The sequence below is a fragment of the Strix aluco genome, chromosome 3, assembly GCF_031877795.1.
Source record: "Strix aluco isolate bStrAlu1 chromosome 3, bStrAlu1.hap1, whole genome shotgun sequence".
Lineage (NCBI taxonomy): Eukaryota > Metazoa > Chordata > Aves > Strigiformes > Strigidae > Strix > Strix aluco.
Window position 1 is genome coordinate 130,217,449 of NC_133933.1, and position 24,584 is coordinate 130,242,032.

The following is a 24,584-nucleotide window of genomic DNA, read 5'->3' on the forward strand; positions in this document are numbered from 1 at the left end:
ATTACAGGAATAAACTTTCTTTTATCTTCAAGCTATTTGCCAAGGCAAAATGCCAACTTTTTTAAATATATGCATTGCATTAACAAGAAAAATAAATTATGCAGGAAAAAAAACCTTCCCCAAGTGTGTAATTTTATAAGGTTATGGACACTACTGGTTTTTTTGTTAAGGGATTCAATACAGAGTCACAGAGGTTTTGGGGCTGGGTTGTTATTTGGGACTTCGCAATCCAATCTTCTCAAAGGTTTGAGTCAGGGATAAAGTTCGCTTGGCTAAAAAAGGAGGCAAAATATTCTTCCTCAATCTAACACAGGAGCAGGCTAAGAAAGTCCTGGAGTTTTAAAAGTGTTACTTTAAGATCCAAAGATTTTTGGAGAGCAGACCAATGCCCAACAAGACAGCTGGGTGGGACTGTTTGGAAAGCTGTAAATCATTTAATTCATATCTGTCCTGTTCCATCTTTGCATCAGATACACATCTGTGATATACCAAGTATTCAGTTGCTGAATCAACATTTCTTCCTAGTAAATTTATCAACAAGTTTTGTTTCCCTCGTTCTCCCCACCCGTTTGTTTAGCCTATAAACCAAGTTCTCTAGGCTCCTCTCCAGGGCTATACCTCCACAGAACATAACAAGAGCTCTCACACCCAGAGCACACTGAGGTATCTGTATGCAGGTATCTAAATTTCAGGTCTGAAAACAGCACTGCATCCCACACTACAGCTATTTAATCAAGAAGAAAAAAAGAACAGAGGAATATAAATTGATCTATGTAACTACCGTGAACAGGACAAGAAATCAAACAAGTTAAACCAAAACAATAAAGATCTAGCTTAAGCCTTAAGAAAAAAACTATCTAAAGATAGCAACTGCTATGTTCTGCGAGAGACTGTGTAATCTTAACTACTGATTTTTTTTTTTTAAATAGGTTAATTATCTGACCTTCAGACAGGTGGGTAAATTAGACATCTTCCCAAGATTCCCCTTGTCTTGTTTCTAATGACTGTAACAGACCTACCCATGTTTTTCCCAATAGCCTCCCAATTCCAGAAGAAACATCATTAACTTTAAAATCACATTTTTGACTCAAAATATTGCACATCCTATCATTTCAATTAACACCTAGCATCATTATGACAGGCCAACTTGGGAAAAAATACACCTATGTATAATTTTTCTATTTCTTTTCTTTGTGCACTTGACAGAAAATTCCAATATGTCAGTTTGCCTTTACTGAAAGACCATCAGGCATCAACACGGGAGCAAAAAGATCTCACAGAAATTACTGTCAGTGGAATTACCTCTGAAAGGCTATACTACTTCACTAGTCACTATTAGAAACTCATCTTTTAATTAGTTTTCCTTCAAAAACTGTATGTATTGACAACAGAGTATTTCAGCTATATTCAAAAAAAAATGTAATTCCAACAGAGATGAACAATTTTAGCTATTCCTCCATTACTCTTCCTGAAAGTAAGGCAGGAAAGACAAATATATCCCTATATTCCCTAGCAGCCAAACACCTTCCTGAAAAGAGCCTTGCTAATAGGATGAAGAGCCTTATTTTATCTCTCAGTATACACTGCTCCAAATACAGTAGATCTCATTTGCAGAAATTGCTACACTCTTCCTGTCTTAAAGCATTGTTTTCAAATATGTAGTTTACTGTAGCTCTCCTAATTCCCTCTCTTCTCTTAAATACTCTGTAATTGCAGTTCTGCTCCACTCCACTGAAATTGCTTACACCACCCTCAGTGACACCTTCCAAGATGCATCTTCCTCCAATTTGAGCTGTCAAAATCTTTCAGTGCAACCAATTTCTCCTCCTTCCCGTAAATAAGTTTCCAGCCCAGATCAATCTAGTGTTCTACTTAATCCAATATCCTCCAGACAGGAAGAAAATACAAAACTTTATCCACACCGTGTGTTTCGGGACTTCTTTTCACATTCTCTGCCTGTTTTTCATCTTACCCTCCCACTAGCTTCTCCAATTTGCTTTTCTCCTTATTGTTGTGTGGGTCTCCCACAGTTCTGATGTCAGACCTTTCCTCTTTCCTTCCTGCACTATGACTACGGCCATTTCCATGGGAGGCTGCAATAGTCCAGTACTCAAATCTCGGGTAACTTGACCCACTCTAATGTCATCAGGCTCTGCATTAGTAACTCTGTAAAGTCCTTTTTGACTCTAACATTTTTCTCTTGAACATTCTCATACCTCCAGCTATCCTCCTGATATTTCTTTGATGCTATTCTCTTCCAATACACAAAATACAGAGTTGAATTCCTCATCTTTCTCTCCAAGTATTCTCCTACCCATCTCTAGTCCAAATTTGACCATCTTCGTTGCTGACAGGTTTATCATTACAGAACAACATGTAGGTCTGTCCTTCAACACAATCTACATCCTCATGTTCACAGAAAAATCCACAAAATTATTCTTTTGCGATATCTTAGATATCACTTTGATCTTTCTTTTATGAATTAGGAAAAAAATATTTATCTGCACCTTGGTCATCACTCAATTCAAATCCTTTTTTCCACCTTTTATATATTTCACCTACAATATTTCACCTACAACTGATGCCCCTACAATTTGTTCATTTAAAATTCTCTCAACGAAAGCCCCCTGATGTCTTCTTATTCTGCCTTTTCTCAAAATCTCTTTATTCATACGCTTTTCCTTCTCACTTAGATGCACCTGTATCTCACAAAAGTAGTATACCTGGATACCTGTCCTAGTATACCTGTCAAATGAGCATGATTTCCCACCTCACAAGTGGAAAACTTAGGAATAGAAGAAGTAACTCATTCATTTAAGCTGTTATATTTGGAATCTAAGACAGAAGTCACCCAAGAGACTGGCTCTCCTTCCACATAGCCACAGCTTATTTTCTTCTCTTGCAGGGAAGGCAAATCTACCAGGCCAGTGTTATGAGAAGAATTAACATGAGAAAATGATATACAAAATGCAAGAACACTTACAGGCCTACATTTTCTCAGGAAAAACAGTAAATGCACACCTAAATACAGATAATATAAACTACAAATGTTAACAAGTATTTGTACACATAAAAGGGCCTTTATCCATTGGAAAACTCATCAAGGCACTTTAACCCCAAATAGCTACTTTTAAAACTTTAATGTCAGGTATATCTATCATTTCCCTTTTTGTCTTCCTTCACAGAATGCTATGGATCACTGCAAGCTATGGAACACTTCATCCTGACCACACAATATGAGAATATTGCTCAGAAGCAGCATGCACATGATATTCCCCAAAACATTTTATTCTCTAAAAATGAACGTACTCTTCACATGGCATTTTTGTCATGTCAGGGCTAACTCTTATTAGCCTTTCTGCTATCACACTCCTGTTATCATTTCTGGGCATTCCTGTTAGAGATAAGTGAAGCCAGTTCCCCTGAGAACAAGCCAGAGGTTTTTTAGGAGTCTACTTTTGGAGTCAGGTGCTTTGTTGATTTATTATTAAAGGGTGAAAGTACATTAAGTGACAGAAAAAAGGCTACTATTACCTGGGCTGTTCTTATGGAGAGATGATGACAATGAATTGCCTAATGACTCTCCACTTTTCTGTTTTTCATTTATTATTAAATAGCCAAACACGAGTGAAGCTCTAAGAATGCATAAGTGAGTGAATGTAGCTATGACATAGAGACCAATATAAAAGGAGAATGAATACTGAAATATGATTGAAAAAAAAAAAAAAGGAATATTGCAGCCACACAGAAGCAGCAAAGAAAGATAACAGCTGCAGTAACATTCCAAGATTCAACCACAAAAATAGAAAAAATATAAAAGAAAACAAGAATAGAGGCCTATAAATGCATGAACAACCTGAACATCAAGGACTAGATCTGCAAGGACCTCCGGTGTGCACCTCAGGTCCCCCAGACTCCCAGGGCGACCGATGAGATGTCCCTAGCAGGGACTACCTAGGACAGGTTGTTTTGCATTGTTGTGTATGTACCCAATAAACTTTGATGGTTTTGGCTGGGGTAGAGTTAATTTTCTTCACAGTAGCTAGTCTGAGGCTATGTTTTGGATTTGTGCTGGAAACACTGTTGGTAATTCAGGGATGTTTTCCTTATTACTGAGCAGTGCTTACACAGAGTCAAGGCCTTTTTGCAACAAGAAGTTGGGAGGGGACACAGCTGGGACAGCTGACCCCAACTGACCAAAGCGGATATTCCGTATCATAGGGCATCATGTAAAGCTGGGGGAAGAAGGAGGAAGGGGGGGACATTTGAAGTGATGACGTTTTGTCTTCCCAAGTAACCGTTAAATGCTATGAAGCCCTGCTTTCCTGGAGATGGCTGCAACACCTGCCTGCCGATGTGAAGTCATGAATGAATTCCTCACTTTGGTTTGCTTGTGTGCACGGATTTTGCTTTACCTATTAAACTGTCTTTATCTCAACTCACGAGTTTTCTCATTTTTACTCTTCTAATTCTCTCCAGAGTGAGTGAACAAGCGGCTGTGTAGGGTTGAGCTGCTGGCTGGGCTTAAACCACGACACTTTGCTACAGGACAGACTGTCTTTTCCTTGGCAGCTGACCACTTACCACCTTCATTTATCATTTATCATTTTGACAACATAATGTATGCATGACTGTGGCCTTTTCCGTGGGAGGCTGCCATAGTCGAGCGATGCTGTGGAAAAGGATTAGCACCAGAAATGGATTGTTCCAGTTGAATCCAGCTGAAAATCAAAGCAGCAAATCTGCATGCCTGATCTATGCCGCAGTGCGGTGGGTTGGCACACTGTCACACTGTTGAGTGGAGTTCTCCAGCTTTGCAAGGCAAACAAATTGCAAGTCCAAACTCTATGGGAAGCTGTCAACAACTTCCTAAATATTCCACTGTGGGAATATACTTCAACTACTCATCATCTGCTGGCATGACGCCCCAATTTGAAATTGCAAAATACATGGGTCAATCTTTACTAAATGTGCTCTTCTTCAGTTTTTTGAGGACCAGCTGTTTTTCTGAGTATATCAAGCATAATTTTCATTGATAGGTTAAAATGTTTTCCCATTCTCTTCATCCAGTACCACCCGGAACACTTTAGATACATGCATTATATATATAAAGTGCCACATGGAAGTTTAAACATCGTTTGTACCCTTAACTGCTTCTAATTTCCTTTTAGATCTAAGAAAAACAGATACTTACAAAATCAAAATGTTAGGTACCCAGCTTCACAGGCATTTGTGACTGTCATTTAGAAAAGTGATTACAGCATACAACATGAAAAATATATACATATCACTTTAGGTAGAAGTAGTTACTCATAATGGAATCCACTCACAGTTAACTTGGGTAGGGTGAAAATAGTCTTCTAATGAAATGGGTGGAAACTCTCAAATAGCTTCAGTGACTATGAAAAAGGAGGCTCTGAAAAATCAAATAACTAAAAGAGAATTTATCCAAAATATGGTCAGGTTACCATCTCATAACTGTCAGCCCATGTGTGAGGAATAAGAACATATTCCTTCTTTTGCACTAAGCAAGGCCTTTAATGTAAAATTCAGGTATAAAGTGCTATGTGTTGAGCATTCTATTCAACAAATAAATTTTCACAAATTAAACATTTTAAATGGTTCTACAGAGATTAATATCTCAGAAATCCTCATCTGCATCCAGTCATCAGCCCAGAGAGCGCAATTTTTTACTCATTTTCCACTTCCATTATACTGAGTATTTTTACAACTATAGTACCCAGGAATGTCTGTGCACAGATATGCATGCATATAGGATACATATTTGATGATCTATTTTTTTTCTCTCTCATTCAAAAAGCTTGCTTTTAATTGTTGTAAATTAAATCAAACACTGAGTAGGTCTTAATTGGTGTGTGAAATGCTCAACACAAAGATAACTCCTTAATGAGGACTTAGGCAGAAATTAAGTCATTTAAATGCAAGAGGGCAAGTCTGAAAGTCTGCACTTCCCCACCACCAAAGACTAGAGAGACACCTAAGTCCTGCTGACGGCCACTCTGTGACCGCAGGTCCCATCCTCTGGACCAGAGTCAACAGCCCAGGCACAGCCACGCCATAGCTGCACACTCCGAGAAAGGATGGCTGTGTCAAACTGTCAGCTGGGAACAGTCCCCGATTCGTGCTACATCCTGAACCGTGTCTAGGAATTTCAGAGGAACGTGCTGGTTGACCAGGGCATAGGCAGACCCGGGATCTCTCTAACAGTTTAACAGAGATGATCTGAGTCTGGCTTGCATCAGAAATAGTGTGGCCAGCAGGGACACGGAAGGGATCCTACCCCTGTACTCAGTACTGGTGAGGCCACCCCTCGATGACTGTGTTCAGTTTTGGGCCCCTCACTCCAAAAAGGCCATTGAATGACTCAAGCGTGTCCAGAGAAGGGCAACGGAGCTGGTGCAGGGTCTGGAGCACAGGTCTGATGGGGAGCGGCTGAGGGAACTGGGGGGGTTTAGTCTGGAGAAGAGGAGGCTGAGGGGAGACCTCATGGCCCTCTACAACTCCCTGAAAGGAGGGTGCAGAGAGGGGGGATGAGCCTCTTTAACCAAGGAACAAGCGACAGGACAAGAGGGAATGGCCTCAAGTTGTGCCAGGGAAGGTTCAGACTGGATATTGGGAAGTATTTCTTTCCAGAAGGGGTTGTTGGCCGTTGGAATGGGCTGCCCAGGGCAGTGGTGGAGTCCCCATCCCTGGAGGGGTTTAAGAACAGGGTAGACATAGTGCTTAAGGATCTGGTGGAGTTGAGAACGGTCAGTGTGAGGTTAATGGTTGGACTAGGTGATCTTCAAGCTCTTTTCCAACCGAGAGGACTCTGTGATTCTGTGAGTCATCTACATCTACAGAGCCGAGGCCCTGATACAGTTTCATTTACTGGCACAGAAACAGCCTGCAGTGCCCGTGCTGGGTACACCGAGTCTGAATCCAGCTATTCCCGAGAGGCATGGCATCCTACTCCAGTAAAAAAGAACATCTTTCAGGTAGCTTGAAAAGCAATTTGATGACAAAGAACGGCACAAGGGACCAAATTAAACCAAACAGCAAGAAATTTAGACAACTTGGTAAGAAAACAAATTCATTAACCCACTCAACAGTAAGATACAAGGTATAAGGTCCTACCCCAAATCCCCTCACTGCTCAACACAGTATTTTAAACAGGAATCATGTTCAGCTGCCAACATCAGAGGACACTTTTCAGAAGTAGAATGCTCTGCTTCGGAAGAAGTGAACATGGCAAACATACTGTTGGTCCTACTGCTTAATTTCAGAAGTCGCAGCTGCACTCCAGAGCAACTATACCCAAATCACTGAATTTATGATTGGATTTATGGGAGAAATGATAAAAAAACAGGAGGAGGGTCAGAAAATCCCAGAATCACTCAAAAGGAAAGATAGAAGATCACTAGCTAAGTTCTGAAATTAGTATCTTAAAGAAGAAACAACTATAAACATACCTCTGGGTCATCTTATTGATATTTCACTGCTTCATACAGAGGCATATTAGTACATTCTGCTTAAGAATCCACCCTCTACGTTTGGTTTGCCTGCTAATTTCTTTTCTTTCCTGTCCCCTTTCTGTGCAGTAACTTTGAAAATTGTCACTCAAGATACTACTAAAATTAAGCATTATTACCCTGTGAACCATTTATTTTATTAAAAATTGCCTGAGTGCAACCTCTTTAGGATGAGATTTCATTTCTGCTCCCCATCACACATCAGGTCAACCTCAGTAAGTGCAAAAGTAGATTTGCACATTCCAATTTAAGCAATAAGGAGAATCCTTAAGAAAGAACATAAAACAAAGCAAGCAATGTAAGTAACCCCCATAGACTCCACATATTATAATGTTATCTCTGGTGCAGTTACTTTGCTTCTGATAATCTTAGAAAAAAATCTTATTGCAGTTTGCTAAGACATATCAGAAAATCATCCCCTGATTCCATGACTTAGTGTTTTGTCTTTTTTAAAATGTAAGCTCAACATTTGAAAGCAGAAGATGACTACAGACACTTTCTCTACAGGACCTGTAGATCAGCTGTCAATCTACTGATCTCATAAATCAGTGATCTCTGAAAGACCCTTCCAACCTGGATTATCCTATGATCCTACTCTGCAATACAGCAGGTACCAGTTTCTGCCTGTTTTGCTGTCAGCAGGGTCTGGAGTCATCCCCCTCCTTCCCCATCCAGGTAATCGGTGACTGTCCTCCCCAGCTCCTGCTCCTGCTTTAGGAGCAGGCTGTCCATCGACTGAAGTAGTCACAGATGCATAACCAGGTTCTGGGATGAAATTTTCAGGAGTTGAATGTTTGATGAACCAAAAAAGTGCATTTCTGAGCCTGTAAATAGTAAAAGATGAATGGGTAATGTCAGAAACAGAAAGACCTCCAGAGAAACATCAACACCATCCAGATTATGCCTCGATGAAAGCGAACAGGCCAGCACTGCCATTAACAGGAACCTGTGCTTCCCTTTTGAGAGCAAGGGTGCAATACTGAAACATTTCTCCTACCCAACAGCCAGCGTTGGCTACGGTTTGTGGAAAATATCTAACATCCCACAATGGTGGTCGAGTGTTCTCTGACTACAGAGCAGTAGTGCAGGATGTGGCATGTTTTTGCCGCTAATCTTCAGGCTTTCTATGAGTACTTCCATTGTCTAATCAGAACAAGCATCCCTTGCACAATACTTCTCCTTCCTCACTGGGTTCCTAGCAGAAGTTATCAGCCAGTGCCTCAAGCACCAAATCTCTACCCCCAAACAGAGCATACGTTCTCAAGATGAGCACTTTTTGTCCCACACTGAGGGACACCAAAAAAATTAGTTCCTGCTTGAGTTCTGCTTCTCAGTCATTCCTGAAATTTGGGCAGTCCTTAAAACATCTTTGGAGGCTCCTGGAAAGTCAAAAATCAAGCCCAAACTACAGTAAAAATACAGATATAATCTACTTGGCCACATTTTTTCAACAGCAAATAAGATCCTGTCTTCAAAACTAAAACTGAAATCATTTCTTCAGATAGGTGGATGAAATACCACTAACTCCAATTTTGCATATCTGCAACAGGAATTAACTGCAAGCAATACAGAAGAAACTGCAATAAACATTATATATTGCACAGGTTTTAAGCTTATTTGAACTAAGGACTTATTTATGTGTTATTATTTTAATTGTGGTAGAAATTTAAATGCAAGTTTCATGCGTATCATAAAAATTTGCAAGTAACAAAATAAGAGCAATATACTATCCATACCACTGAAATTCTACACATAATAAATAAAATTTTAGCATGCAAAGATAAAGCAACGCCTATCACACCACAAATTACAAGCCAAATAATTCAATGGTCGCAAAGTAAAAATAAATTTAATGAAAATTACATAAAACTGAAGTTAAGGCAACATACACCACTGTAATTTGAAGGTGTAAATTTGACAGGAAGACATTAATTAAAACACAGAAGCCGAAAAAATTGAAAGTAAATACTACACATCAAAGAAACACAAAAGGACTAAAACACAGAGGTTAATAGCTAAAACATCCAATCAGCCTTAAATCTGCCTTTTGGTAATCTAATGTAAAGTCTATTCTGCACTTATCTTCTTTCAAATCAATTAAAGTATGAGGAGTTTTACTATTGTACTTCTTGGGGGTTCTGAGGGAACTAAAGCTGCTGCACCTCTACAGTTCCATGTGTGAACAACTTAACTCTCATTCAGCATAACCTGACTTTGGAAATTCTTTGCTTTAATATTGAAAATGTATATACTAACATTAACCAAGAAAATCAAAGAAAAGAAGGAAAAAAAAATGATTCTGTGAACTGGTGTTTGAAGAAGAGAGTAAAAAGAAAATCAGGGTAATCAGAATAACTCTTTGGGCAAGTAAACATTTTCAAGGCTTTATACTGAATACCAACTACAGGGATGGGTCATTAAATAACATTATTCCCTCAATTAATTTTGGTTGTGCTGTTCAGGGAAAAAACAGAGAAGATGAAAATGATTCACACAAACAAAATTCCCAACATAATAGAGCATCTTTTCATGGTAACTGCACTTTTTTACCCTGGAGTAAATGTAACATAGCCTACCTTTCAATGAAACCGCAACAATTACTTTGCGTTCTCTACACAACAAAGGCATCCACGTAGGCAGTTACCTGGAGTACTTATTATGCTATAAATCCACACCTGAATTACACTAAACTAATCTGTCCATGTAACCATAACATAAACCATGATCATGTCTAGTTTAAATGAGTCTCCATAGCAGTTACCCTTTTCTTTAAGAATACCATATATAACAGAGCTCTACCATGCTGAAAAGTATGATTATGATTATATTTTGAAAAGTAACCTATTGTATGAGAAGAAAGGAGAGAGGAGAGGAGAGGAGAGGAGAGGAGAGGAGAGGAGAGGAGAGGAGAGGAGAGGAGAGGAGAGGAGAGGAGAGGAGAGGAGAGGAGAGGAGAGGAGAGGAGAGGAGAGGAGAGGAGAGGAGAGGAGAGGAGAGGAGAGGAGAGGAGAGGAGAGGAGAGGAGAGGAGAGGAGAGGAGAGGAGAGGAGAGGAGAGGAGAGGAGAGGAGAGGAGAGGAGAGGAGAGGAGAGGAGAGGAGAGGAGAGGAGAGGAGAGGAGAGGAGAGGAGAGGAGAGGAGAGGAGGGGATATAAATATAAAAAGGGAAGGGAAGGGAAGGGAAGGGAAGGGAAGGGAAGGGAAGGGAAGGGAAGGGAAGGGAAGGGAAGGGAAGGGAAGGGAAGGGAAGGGAAGGGAAGGGAAGGGAAGGGAAGGGAAGGGAAGGGAAGGGAAGGGAAGGGAAGGGAAGGGAAGGGAAGGGAAGGGAAGGGAAGGGAAGGGAAGGGAAGGGAAGGGAAGGGAAGGGAAGGGAATTAGAATATTTCAGTTGGAAGGGACCTACAGCGATCATCTAGTCCAACTACCTGACAAACTCAGGGCTGACCAAAAGTTAAACCATGTTATTAAGGTCATTGTCCAAATGCCTCTTAAACACTGACAGGCTTGGGGCATCAACTACCTCTTTAGGAAACCTCTTCCAGGGTTTGACCACCCTCTCGGTAAAGAAACGCTTCCTCATGTCCAGTCTGAACCTCCCCTGGTGCAGCTTTGAACCATCCCCACACGTCCTATCACTGGATCCCAGAGAGAAGAGCTCAGCACCTCCCTCTCCACTTCTCCCCCCCAGGAAGCTGCTGAGACCAATGAGGTCACCCCTCAGGCTCCTTTCCATCAGACTAGACCGACCCAAAGTCCTCAGCCACTCCTCACAGGACATTCCTTCCAGTCCTTTCACCAGCTTTGTTGCCCTCCTCTGGATGCATTCAAGGACCTTCACATCATTCTTAAATGGTGGGGCCCAGAACTGCACACAATACTCAAGGTGAGGCTACACCAACGCTGAACACAGCGGGATAATCACCTCTTTTGATGGGCTGTTTATACTGTCTGACAGAGATTAAAACAGCTTTACTCTTTAACAGAATACAGGAGAAGGCACTCTCTCTCCTCTCATCACGGAACTAAAAGAAAACAGAGAGATGCTAAATGACTACGTAGACACAGAAAGACATAAGAAGAGCAATAAATAATAGGGTCAAAATTAAAAGAACATTATAAATACTCAAAGCAGTTCACTCCTGGAAAACCCTTCCAAATGGAAGACTGCGACAGACGTGTCGATGATTTAACCTACATCAAACAGCCACATAACTGAAATACAAGTCAGTGGGCCCATGGAAGATTATGAAGGATCTGGTTAGGGCAACAAAAATAATCAGAGGGCTATGGCACCTATCCTATGAGGACAGGCTGAGAGAGTTGGGGGTGTTCAGCCTGGAGAAGAGAAGGCTCCAGGGAGACCTTATAGCGGCCTTCCAGTGCTTTAAGGGGTCTACAGGAAAGCTGGGGAGGGACTCTTTACCAGGGAGTGCAGTCAGAGGATGAGGGGTAATGGTTTTAAACTAAAAGAGGGTAGATTTAGACTAGATATAAGAAGGAAGGCATTTTTTACAAGGGTGGTGAGACACTGGAACAGGTTGTCCAAATAGATGGTAGCTGCCCCCTCCCTGCAAGTATTCAAGGCCAGGTTGGACACAGCTCTGAGGAACCTGATCTAGTGGAAGATGTCCCTTCTCATTGCAGGGGGCTGGGACTAGATGACTTTTAAAGATCCCTTCCAACCCAAACCATTCTGTGATGCTACAGTTCCCTAAAACAGCAAAGACAAGATTCATGTCATCATGCTTCAGCTGGTTGTAATACCGATGCCTCCATCTGAGCTGGTCACTGGACACTCCCCTTGCAGCCAGTAGAAGAAAGAGGCATTTTGGGGGCACTATTCACTTGGTTTAAATGTCTTTTGACATCCGCCATGCGATGAATTCAACTCGCAAGTGCCTGTTTTACCTATAAAAGCATAACTCTCTGTATTGCTGTAGCAGCACTTGCAGCAGCAATTCAACAATAGGTACAGTCCCTTCCAGTGCTCTATCCTAGCTGTACCTGGTACAACGTAAAGCCAAAACAAGGTTTTTTCCCCCTGTACTCTCCTATCTGGTGTGGAAAGAGAAGGAGCAATGGGCAACCTAATCCCATGTTTCTACCTGTGATATACATTCCCCAAAGGAGCATTACAGAGGCACACGTGCACAACCTGACCTACTACACGGTATTTTAGCAATGCCTACTTGTATGTGAATAGCTGCAACAGCCCATCATTTAAAACCAGCTTAGACTTCCCCATATATGCTTTGTGCTAGTGTGACTGTGATGAAGTCAACCAAATATACTGAATAAGAAGAACATTTGTTCATTTGAGTTACCACAGACACAACTGAGGACATAGCTGGTGCCACGGATCTTTAGCAACCAAGCAGAAAAGGCTTTTAAATAGCAGCATGGAGACCAAGTAAAGAAAGTGAGATGTTTCTCTCAACCTTCTTATTTTCTGAGTCAAAATCACATTACCTAAATGTCAAGTCAATGTCATTCATGCAATAATTGCACTAAAGATAAATGGACACAATTAGCCAAAGAAGTTCAGTGTATCCCAGGACTCACACCAAATAATATAAAATATTCTCTAGTGAAAAAAAATAACCTGTGTAAATATAACTCTTATGTTTAATTCTCATAACTGACAGGTTTATTTAACAACACAAATCTGGCAAATTCAGACATTACATCCCTTTTCAAAACGGCAGCAACAAGAAGCTATTGAATCCTGTGTACCACACCGCTACCTTTTACTAGAAATAATTATCCTCTTTTATTACACAACTTTGAATGATTCCTCAGAGCAGCATCCACACATAATCCTCTGAATAAAGAACCTCTGGATTCATTTTTCATTTCGGAGAGGGGAAATTACGGTATCAGCAAGAGGAGTCTCCTTCAAGCCTTATTTGCATTCAAGAGGCTGCCAGTTGGGTAAAGTTTCTCCCCATTTAAGTAATTCTGTTTCCCAGCAACCCGCGCTGTTGCCAGGAGAAACCCCGGGGAGAGCTTCCTTCGCACCCGCCCCACCGCAGTCCTGGGGGTACAGCTTTGTGCAGCGCTGCTTCATGCCAGCGCACACATCCGACTGTGAGCGGCATGCTAAGTAGTCCGCCAGGAACTCCAGAGACTTGAACAAGAGATTTTTTTTTTTTTATTATTTTATATGTTTTTTGGAGAGGACTTACTGATGAATGACATAGCCCTTTCTATTGCAATGTAGTTAGAGGTGATAAAGCAGTGCAGGGTTTTTTCATCGGGGTGGTGTTACCTGGGAAGCAGCGTTTGACAGCTGGATGCGCAGCTCTGTAAACGTACCTCCTGTATGCTCTTAATCTATCAAGTATTGTGTGTGCATGCTAACTTCCTTTTTGTTGTTGTTTTCCAGCTTCCAAGAGCAAAAAAGCACATGCGAACAACAAAAAAAAAATCCCCTTAGGTTGACTTAACCTTTTGCTTCTCCTTGCAACACCTTCCGAAATGTAAATGTAATAGGTGGTTAAAAAGTAATTCCTGTTTCTCCAATAACAGTGCAATATTTATAGCTGTTCACTTGGCTTGGAAATGAGCTGCTTAGTGTTTAGATATAAATACCTGACAAGGTGCAAAAAAAAAAAAAAAAATGAAAGAGAAAATGCATGTTAGTACAGACAGAATTTCCAAGCAAATTAATCTCACACCTACTTGTAAAGATGCTCTAACCACAAATTTCAGAAGTTGTCTTTCAAACAATGAACAATTACTGGGGTGAGGTGCTTCTGCAAAGAAACGTACTCTGCTTTACATCCTTTCTGATTTGAATTTCGTCATATGCACTGAAATTGTAATGAAATTAATAATTTATGGAAATTGATGGCTTGAGTATATTTGAGGCAAAGACCGTCTCTTAGAATGAAGAAATAAGTAATTAACTCTTCTGAATTAGAAAGGTAAATTGAAGTTTGAGAAATGCTAGGTAGACCACATACGACACTGCTACTCAACATGCCCCTGAACTATACTTTAGTGGAGGTCAGATCTCACATTTTTTGGCCCCTATTCCATACAAACTTCAATAAAAATGGGTAACTAGTTAATTCTTTATGTAAAACACTGTACCAGGTAAATAAAGTGGTGAAAAACTTTAAAATCAGTCCTTGTAAACCTTAAGAGAAACAGTACTTCCTTTGTAGGCTTTGTTCTGAGTCATGATCTCACTCAAGAATCTCTATTTTAGACCTACAATACAGCAATATTAAATTCAGGTCTGAAAAAAAGTTTTATATTTGCTCATGATTAACAAACTTTTTTAATCATTAAAGGAAAAAAATCTCTAATTTTTTTTTTATTTTATTCCTTGTATTCTACTGAAAAACTATCTTGGAAAACATTAAGCTTATATTTTAGTTTCCAATTCTATTGAAAAATCTTGTGCCTTGCACAATTCGGCAAACTGTCAGAATATCGGGGAAAATCTGTTTAAAACTTCTCAACCTAACGCTGCATACATATTTAGGCACAGAATAAGCATAAGGGAACAGATTTTTTCCCTAATTCTGCACAGTACAAAGAGGCTACAAAAACACGGAGATTTCCATGCCATACTAATTCGCAAGTATCAAGGGATCAGGCTGTCCCATTCAGCAGTTCTCCCTTTTGCCATTCGCCCTTGGTAAGAAAGTACTGATGGTTTAAGAATAAGTTACTCAGTGATCACAGCTCAGTGATATCCAGTACGCTTTGTCAGCGCAATGCCCCTCTATCATTACAAGTCAGCATAATTTAATGACAACACAGATTCACTAACTGTTGAGAAAATTACTGGATGATCGCATGCCCACAGGGATCCAGTTCCACTGGGAAGTCTTTGTACCAGGCCATGAGCATGCATAAGAAAAGTTACTCGCACCTTTCCCTGTGCCCATGGTAGCGTACACGGTCCTGTCAGCAACCTCCTCTAAGGGCAGGGGATGAGACAAATGTAAGTAGCAGACCACAGGCCACTAGTCTGACCACAATAATTTCTGTTTGGTGTTTTAAGAATGGTAAAAAAATATTAGCATGGACATAAATTCCACTGGAACAAGCAGGTATAGAAGCAAAACAATTTAAAGGGTTAGTTCTGCTTCTGAATGTTCATTGTGTTTGGTAATTATTCAAAAGATGTCCAACTAAATGCAACATTAGAAATCAACTAAACAAGTCCTAAGGGGACATACAATACTGAAAATCATCTCATTTAAAAATCTCTTGTGAAATAATCTCCCTGTAAGAATATAAGGTATACTACTCTTCATGCATATACAGTCAGTTGGGGTGGAATCCAATCTGTCTATACCCTGTGAAAAGCAAGTGCTACTTCAGCAGGCAGGGGACAGAACAGGAAGAGTAAAGCAGTTCCCATAAAATACCTGTTTATGTTCTGCATAAATTTAATGTCAAGAAGTGTGTCTCTGAAGGAAGAGCAAGTGATCCCTGTTGTAAAACTTCAGTACATCCTCTAGGAACTTTAGAAAAAACTGACATGCCTCCACTCAGCCTGGGGACAACTGAAACCCGTTTCAGAAGTATATTCTAACCGCTTGGACTCGGAGTATCCTGCAAGACTGGCAGCATGCCCCACCACTCTGCAACGGAGCTGCCTGCTACACATGCAGAAATGCAAAAGTAGGGTGGCCAAAAAGAGAGCAGACTGGCTCCAGCCTCCTCCAGTCACTTAAAGAAGTACCACCATCCCAGGTGTGCTTTGGCTGGTTACTTCAATATATCTGCTTAGGATGTCATTTCAACCTCCCAACAGAGGAGGATCATCAAGATCCTGAAGGAATTCTATAACTGCTGGAGTATCCTAGAACAGCTGGACACTGCTGATACCTCCACGGCTACAGCTAAAAGCATTTGCAGAGTCACGGCCCAGCTGAAGTTGGAAGGGACCTCTGGAGATAACCCAGTCCAACTGCCCTGCTCAGAGACAGCTCAGCTAGAGCAGGTTGCTCGGTGGTGTGTCCTGTCCAGTTTTGACCATCCCCAAGGATGGAGAAGCTACAATTTCTCTGAGCAATCTGTTCCACTGTTCAACCAACCTCAGAGAAAAAAAGTTTTCTTCTTATGTCAAAATGGAATTTCCTGCATTTCAGTTCGTGCCTGCTGCCTTTTGTCCATCCATGGGGCACCACTGAGAAGAGTCTGTCTCCATCTCCTTTACTCCTTCCCACCAGTTTTTATACACATTGGTAAGATCCCCCTGCACACCCAGTTCCAGCTTAACTGAATTTAGGCAGAGCTACCCTTTCACTCAAAGATCATGTATTTGTTTTAACAATATCAAGGTAACTAAAGCTGAAATATTCCTGCTACATCTTAAGACAATAATCATGAAACAATGAGGTGAGACTGGAAACCTATCAAAATCTCAATTTCCTATGCTCACTAGCCACATTCTTCTCCAGATGTCTCAGCAAAAACAGTCAGTGCAACTTCTTCTTGAGTTCAGTATGTCAAGTTGAAGTACTAATTCCACATAGAACTGAAATTCACTGTTTTATGAATTTAATGTAAAATATACAGACTTGGAATTAAATCAAATAGTCGAAGCAACTGCAGATCAACTCATGAAGTTAAAAATTGAATAGACACTATACCAATGCCTTGAAAAGCTCTTAGGTGTGCAGATGATCACTTAAACACATCCTTTGATACACAAAGAGGGAAATATTGAGTAGGAACAAGACTGCAGTTGACACTATCACTAGCAAAATCTAGTGTCTACTTCCAGTATCCAAAACTTAAGGGAGACCTTAAGTAATTCATGACAATTTGAGGAAAAGAAACAAAAATAATAAATGACTAAAAAACTTGCCTTCTACTGGCAACAAAAATTCACCTTGCTTGGTTTATGTCTGGTTGAATACTTTTTTAAAAAATAGGCTAACCAGCAATTTAATTATGATCCAAACATATCTCATGAAAACCAGAAAACACATACTAGCATGCTTTTCATCTTCATGAAGAAAACTGTACCAAACTGCAATAGTTGGAAGCTGAAACATAACAAAGTGATTCAAAATATGCACCTTTTTAATGGAGAGAGTTATGAAACGTTGGAACAATTTATGAAATTTTGCTGTGGATCCTCTGTCAAATGACATTTTTAATCAATGTTTTCTTTAAAGAGCATGATCTGATTCAAGCAAGAATTAATTCATGGAAATGCTGTGCTCTTTTTTATACAGAAGGTCAGACTAAAGTTCACCGTGACCTCCTCCACATTTGTAATTATTGCTCTATTAATCTATAAATACAAAGCTAAGAGGCTTAATAGGTTTAAACAATTGTAAGACTGACTACCCATGAGCTGTACCTTTACTGCCTCAAAAAAGTTAACCCACTACAGATGTTACAATATAAGTACCTCTGCTAGGAACATAGCTGAGACCACAGAGAGAGAAAAGATATTTCCTGACATGACTCACTGGGACCAGTGGGACAAAACATTCTTTTAATTTACTATACTCTCCTATCTTAGGCTACCTAGCAGAAAAAAAATTGTGTGTGTGTTTGCATATGTTGTTATACAGTGTCTTGCACAGGAGGTTCCCTCTACATTATTAGGGCTACTTCAGTAGTGCTCTTACCACTATCATAAAATAAAATAGTCAATTAAATAATGTAAGCAATATATACTCACATACTCGTAAAACACAGCCATGTTTCAGCAGTAATGTAACTAAAATTAATTCTGTAAACTAGAGTTATACCAGAAAGGTAGAAGCAATAAATAATACGTGATTTTACTATAAAGCACGACATCGTGTCGCACCATTATACAGAAACTACATGAAAGAAATTATTTTCAAAAATGAATGCAGCAGCTCTACTGCAAGGAAGGAAAACAGCACAACAAACTCTAATTCCCAGGTTACAAAATTTGTTGAAGATCAGATAAATCCAACTTGATTACAAAAAAGAGGAGGTGAAGCTTACTAATGTTTGTATTGTTTTCAGCTCACAGGATGGTATTTTATCCCCGTTTAACTGACTTCTACAAACAGAACCCTTTGTATCACAAACTAACTACTTCCAGTTACTTCACAGAAATCTATATAACATACAAGGTTTAACTGCATAATTTTCTTATACTCAGATCCTAAATGAGTTATAAACTTATGATAAAACAAACAAAAAATATTTACGCAGACAAGGTCAAGTCTTACATAATCCCATGGTCAGCAAGTTACAAAGGAACAGAAATGCAATTTAGTTTTTCATGAGACTGGATTAAATGCAACTTTCAAGCTGAAGTTGTCACTCACCTGTCTTTTCCTCTTTTTGGACTGCGGCAAAGGAAGGACCAGACTGAACTGGTCTCTGTACTCACAAGGTTTGTGAGCAGCGATCAAGAACCCTCAGCATGAGAGGTTCCCCGCCAACCAACAAATCCCACCAAGGGGCAGAGCATATTCCTGCCCGTCTCGCACTCAGAAAGCATCAGGAATTTGGAGCGCTGGGACAGGGCTGAGCAGGCACTGAACATAATGTGCAGGAGGCACTAAGAGAGCCCAGAAGTGCTGCTCACAGAAGAAAACCCTCAGGTGCTGAAAACACATTCCAGGACAAAATGCCCTGACCCAGACAGCACAAACACACCTCTGGTACTTCAGCCACCTCCCACCGCACTGAACTCCTGAGAGTGGTCTCAGGCTGTGGGGAGAACCTGGAGCTCCTCTGTGGGGATCACAGCAGTGGCAGCAGCCTCATCTTTGAGAGGTGGCTCTGGCAGACCTAGTCACTGTAGCGCAAGGGAAGGAGCTCCAAGAAGTGAGCACATTATATCGCATCAGAGATGAGGAGCAGGAGATCAACAGGATCTTCACAGAGACCACACAGACAAGGAGCTAAATGCTCTGCAGCTCTTCAGCTAGGAAATACTCAGGGGCCCTCAAACCATTGAAGATGAACAGGATGGACACCTCAGGTCACTGGATTAGGATCAGTGCTAGGTACTGCTTAAAAGAAAGGTCTGGCAGATGTTTCCCTCAAGTGTCTGCACACTAAGGTAGAGTTTGGTTCACAAAGAAGAAGATTCAGATGTCCAAGTGTGGTCATAGACCTGTGATGTGATCAGAATCAGACCTGGCACAGCACACACCACTTGAGCAGTGTCATGGATGGGAAGGATTAGCACAAAAGAACAGGATGGGGAGCTGCACTCTACGGAAACAAACTCCTTCACAGCACAGAGCTGCAGTGTGAAACTGAAGTCACGTCTGCTGAGAGTCTCTGAGTCAAGATCAGAGGGGAAACACTGGAGGTGGTGTGGTCTGGGGTCTGCTACAGAGCACCTGACCATGAGGAAGTAAATGGATGAGGCTTTCCACAAAGAGCTAGCAGAAGTCTCCAGAGTGCAGACGCTGGTCACCCTGAGAGATTTCAGTTCCCAGACGCCTGCTGGGAGGGTAACAGCAATTTGTGCAAGCAATTCAGGAAGCAGCATTAGTGACGATTTCATACCAGAAGTGCCAGAGGCACCACCAGGGACAATGGTTGGTTGTTGAGCAGCTGCTCAGAAGCAGGGAAGAATGGGTGACGTTGCAGCAGCAGACAGCAGAGAGTTGCAGTGACCACAAGACGACAGAATTCAGGATCCAAAGGAAGGTCAGAAAGGTAAACAGCAGATTTAGCATTTTGGACTTTCAGAATTCAAACTCTGGCTTATTTAGGGAATTGCTAGGTAGAAGCCTCTGAGAAGCTGTCAAAGGGAGAAAGCACCCTTCAAGGTGGTCTGAATTTTGACAAAAACTTTTTGAGAGAGCTAAGGAACAAAATATCATGCAGAAAAATTGTGAACTTCATCAGAAACACAGAGCTGCTTAATGAACTAAAATGCAAAGACAGAGCATACAAGAAGTAGAAACAAAAGCAACAAAGGAGGTATATAAAATGCCTTGCCTGGACATTTAGGCACAAAATCAGAAAGGCCAAAGCTGGAGTTAAAACTAGCTAGGGATGTAAAAAGCAATAAGAAATGACTCCACAAAAATTACAAGAGTAAAAGAAAAAAAACACAGCGAAAATCTGGGCGTATTGATGAATACAGAAGACAGCCTAGAAGTAGTACAGAAAAGACTGAAGTACTGAAAAACCACTTTTGCCTAAGTCTTCAGAAACAAAGACTGCTCAAAAATCTCTGCATGCACTGACACAGTCAGGAAAAAAAGCAGCAATGTGGGGAAAAGTGGGTCATGGCTACTTAAAGAAGTTAAATGTCTAAGGAGCCACATGGAGTTTTTCCAGGGCTGCGGAGGAAGCTTGCTAGTGTGACCATCAGAACACTGTGACAGATCTAGATACAATGATATCCAGAAATATCCCGGTGATGGGGTGGAGATCTCTGGTGACTAGAAATGGGCTACAGTAACAGCCATTTTTAAGGAAGGCAAAAAGAGGATTGAAGAACTGTAGGCCGCTCAGCCTCGGCTCAGTCCCAGGGAAGATCATGGGGTATGTCCTCAGAAATCATCTCCAAACACAATGAGAGCAGGAAGGTAATCACGAACGGTCAACATATTTACCAAAGGCAAATCATGCTTGACACGCTGGGTTGCCTTTTATGACAAAATGATTGGCTATGCAGATGAGGACAAAGCAGTGGATGTAATACATGTTGACTTTAGCGGGCCTTCTGACACCATCTCTTACAACACTTGAATTTGGAAGCTGAGAAAGTACTGGCTGAAGAACAGGCTGCTAAGCACTAGACATGTCCAAAACTGGCAGGACCACCAGACTCACAAGGCAGTGATCAATATCTTGATGTCTAGGGTGTAGCAGGTTACCCCAGGGGCTGATGGTGGAGCCAACATCATTCAATATCTTAAACAATAACACGAATGATGTGACAGTAAACACACTCAGCAAATTTGAGGGCAACTCTAAACAGAAAGTGGGAGTGGACATGACAAACAGCAGAGCTTCAGTCCAAGGAGACCTTGAAAAATTTCAGGTTTACGCCAACAGAAACCTCATGAAGGTCAATAAGAAGTGCAAGTTCTGCACCAGTGCAAGGTAATCTCAGACCAGCTGGAAAGGACCCGTGATTATGCTGGATGCCAGGTTAAATAGGAGCTAGCAACGTGCTCTCATTGCAAATAAAGCAAACTGTGTACTGGGCTGCATTACAAGGAGTGTGGACAGCAGAGGAAGGAAAAACCCTCTCCTCTATGCTGTACTGGTAAGAATTCACCTGGAATACCACGTCCAGTTTTGGGTCCTCAGTTCACGAGAGACATTAATAACACAGCGGGGGTCTGCAAGGTCAATGGTCAAGTTGGTCAGCAGCCTACAGCACACAAACCTACAGAGCTCGCAGAAGCTGAGCGTATTTCAGCTGTTGAAGGATAAAATAAGGGGCAGTCGTACAGCAGCTGAATAGGGGATGAGAATAACAACTCAGCCAAACCCTTCTCAACAGCACCAGACAGTATCGGAAAGGGCAGCAGCCACTAACTCTGCCATAAGAGGTTCACGCCAGACACAAGGTAAAACTCTCTGACTAGAAGGGAGCACAGCATTGGCACAGGGACTGGACTGGAGCACCCTTCCAACCAACACCCCCTCTGATTCTGCAGTCTAATCAATTTAAACAAAAGAGATGTTATGGAGTAAATGTTACACACTGTTAAAATGTAAATTGCCATTCTTGTCTGAAAGTAGTTTACATCTTAAAAATTTTAACTTTCAAAATTCGTTGGAGCTCCATGCCTCTATATAAATATATCTCATTTAGTCATAGAATAAAAATGTCCAAAAAATTTCGTATTTGGCCTTATGAGGCCACTTTTCATAGAGCAGCACAAAATTATTCCATCTATGGAGTTACAGAGCATAAAATAGGCCTAGCGTATCTTCTGTCCAGGCTTTTATCCACAGGGAATGTGAAGGTGCCACTCTAGTCCGGGCAATGTGCTACGGTTGGTATTACCTCTAGAGTTCATTGCCCTAACGACATCAAACCCACCTCTGTACCCCTCCTTTGAGTCCACCTTCTCCACATCAGACATAATACTCTTCCTGATACCTTGAATTTCACTACTACCTTCTTGCTACCTTCAGCATTTTACCAAATATCTATACAATGTAAGATTTTACTATGCTCTCAAACACTTCTTTCACTGGGCTTATGCTATCATCCATTTATTATTCTCCCACCAGCACTTATGTACCTTACATGTTTGGGTTTTTTTTCTAAATTCACAGACTTTGTTAGGGACCTTCGGTGCCTGCAGCAAAGATACATGTAAATAAACACCTTGTACAATGGGAGAACGATCGTGCATGTTAGAGCATCTAGGTGGGTGCCACTATAATTCCTATCTAACAGTGATGACAGTCATCTTGCAATGTTTTCGGTTCCTAGGAGAGATGACAGAAGGAAAAATTGGTTGCTTAATTCTAGGCTGCTACTTTGCTTGCCTGACAGCACACATTTACTCAAAATGAAAGTAGTACTGGAGAAATTGTTCCCTGTGAGGGGGGTGAGGCGCTGGCACAGGTTGCCCAGAGAAGCTGTGGCTGCCCCCTCCCTGGAAGGGTTCAAGGCCAGGTTGGACGGGGCTTTGGGCAACCTGGGCTAGTGGGAGGTGTCCCTGCCCGCGGCAGGGGGGTGGGACTGGATGGGCTGTAAGGTCCCTTCCCACCCAAACCATTCTGTGATTTTATGACTCCATGAAGGAGTTAAGAACTTAAAACCACTTTTCAAACACTAGAGTTAGAACCATGCCGAGGTATTATTTTTAGGTATCATTATTCAACAGAAAAAGTAAGGATTAGGGAAATCTGTTTAAAACCCTGGACTACTACGGTCCTAAAAATTAAGCAGAAAACTCATACATGGCCAAGAGAAAAACAGGTATGCGCTTGCTGGCTGCTCCCGCAATCGACTAAATCCTATTCCTACGACAGGAAACGTCACCGTGCAGCCAGATCACGAAACAAACGCACTCCCCAGGCACCCTCCCGGCGCTCGCCCGAACTGCCCCGACTCCTTCCCGCCGCCATGTCACACCCCCCCCACATACACCCCCCACACACCACACCCCCCCCCAGCGGAGCGCGCCCCGCGCATGCGCCGCAACCCGGCGCGCAGGCGCCGCAGCGTCCCGCTCCCCCCCGCCCCGGCGGGAGGCGCCGTGCGCATGCGCGCGGGGCCGCCTGGGGGAGCAGCGGCGCCGCCATCTCCCGCCGAGCGCCTCGCCGCTTCCCCTCCCCCGCCGCCGCCAGCGGGGCGGGTCCGCGGGGGTGACGGAAAGCGGAGGGCGGGGGGGGGCGAGGGGGGGGTCATCTCTACCTGCCACCGGGATGCGCTGGCTCCGGCCGGGGAGTGCTTCTTCCTTCTGCGGCAGCCGGGAGGCCGAGTCGCCCATCCTGAAGGTGGAGCTGCAGAGCGCGCGGAGGAGGCGCCGCGGCGCTGCCGGCATCGCCCCTGAGGGGAGTCGCGGGGGGGCGGGGGGAGCGGCCCAGCGCGCGCTGGCCCTTGGGACGGAGAGCGGGAAGGCGGGGGGGGGGGGGGGAAGGTGTGTGTGTGTCCTCCCGGGGAGGGGGGGGGGGGGGCTCTGGCAGGGACACCCACCCCCCCGTTGGTCTGCGTGCTCTGAGGGCTGCAGCCGCCCCGGAAGGTCACGCTGGTTTACCCTGAGGTTTCGCTGCCGTGGTTTGCGTGCGCCCAGCCCGCAGCGCTGCCCGCTGAGCCTTGTCCCTGGCCTTACTCTCTGAGCTGTAAACATCCCTGCGGTTCGCTCCTTGCCCTCGAGTCCCCCCGCCCCCCCCGCACAGTTGCACCCAGTATGTTTTGGCGCGGGGCTGCTGCTTCGGGAGGGGGTTTTGTATGCGTGTCCCTCTTGGGGTATGATGCGTGTCACATCCACCCCTCAGCTTGTCCACGCTCCCAGGTGAGGGAGGGAAGGGTTGTGCAAACATACTCAACAAAACACGCTGCACAGACTCCTCATGTAGTAATATGTTTTATTGTACATTAATATCTCTTTTTTTTTTTTCCAGTTTTCTGGTTGTTGATATATAC

General features: G+C 42.4%; 1 protein-coding gene across 2 annotated transcripts in view; it reads right to left on the reverse strand.

Annotated features, from left to right (window-relative positions):
* Nucleotides 1–24,031, reverse strand: part of MSRA (methionine sulfoxide reductase A) — a 292,369-nt gene extending 268,338 nt beyond the window's left edge. The window contains exon 1 of one of the 2 annotated variants that reach the window (XM_074820282.1): nucleotides 23,853–24,031. In XM_074820282.1, the coding sequence (XP_074676383.1) occupies nucleotides 23,853–23,982 (130 nt within the window). In that variant the 5' untranslated portion in view covers nucleotides 23,983–24,031. The remainder of the gene's footprint in view (nucleotides 1–23,852) is intronic. The other variant, XM_074820281.1, reaches the window with a different exon arrangement.
* Nucleotides 24,032–24,584: the final 553 nt, after the last annotated feature.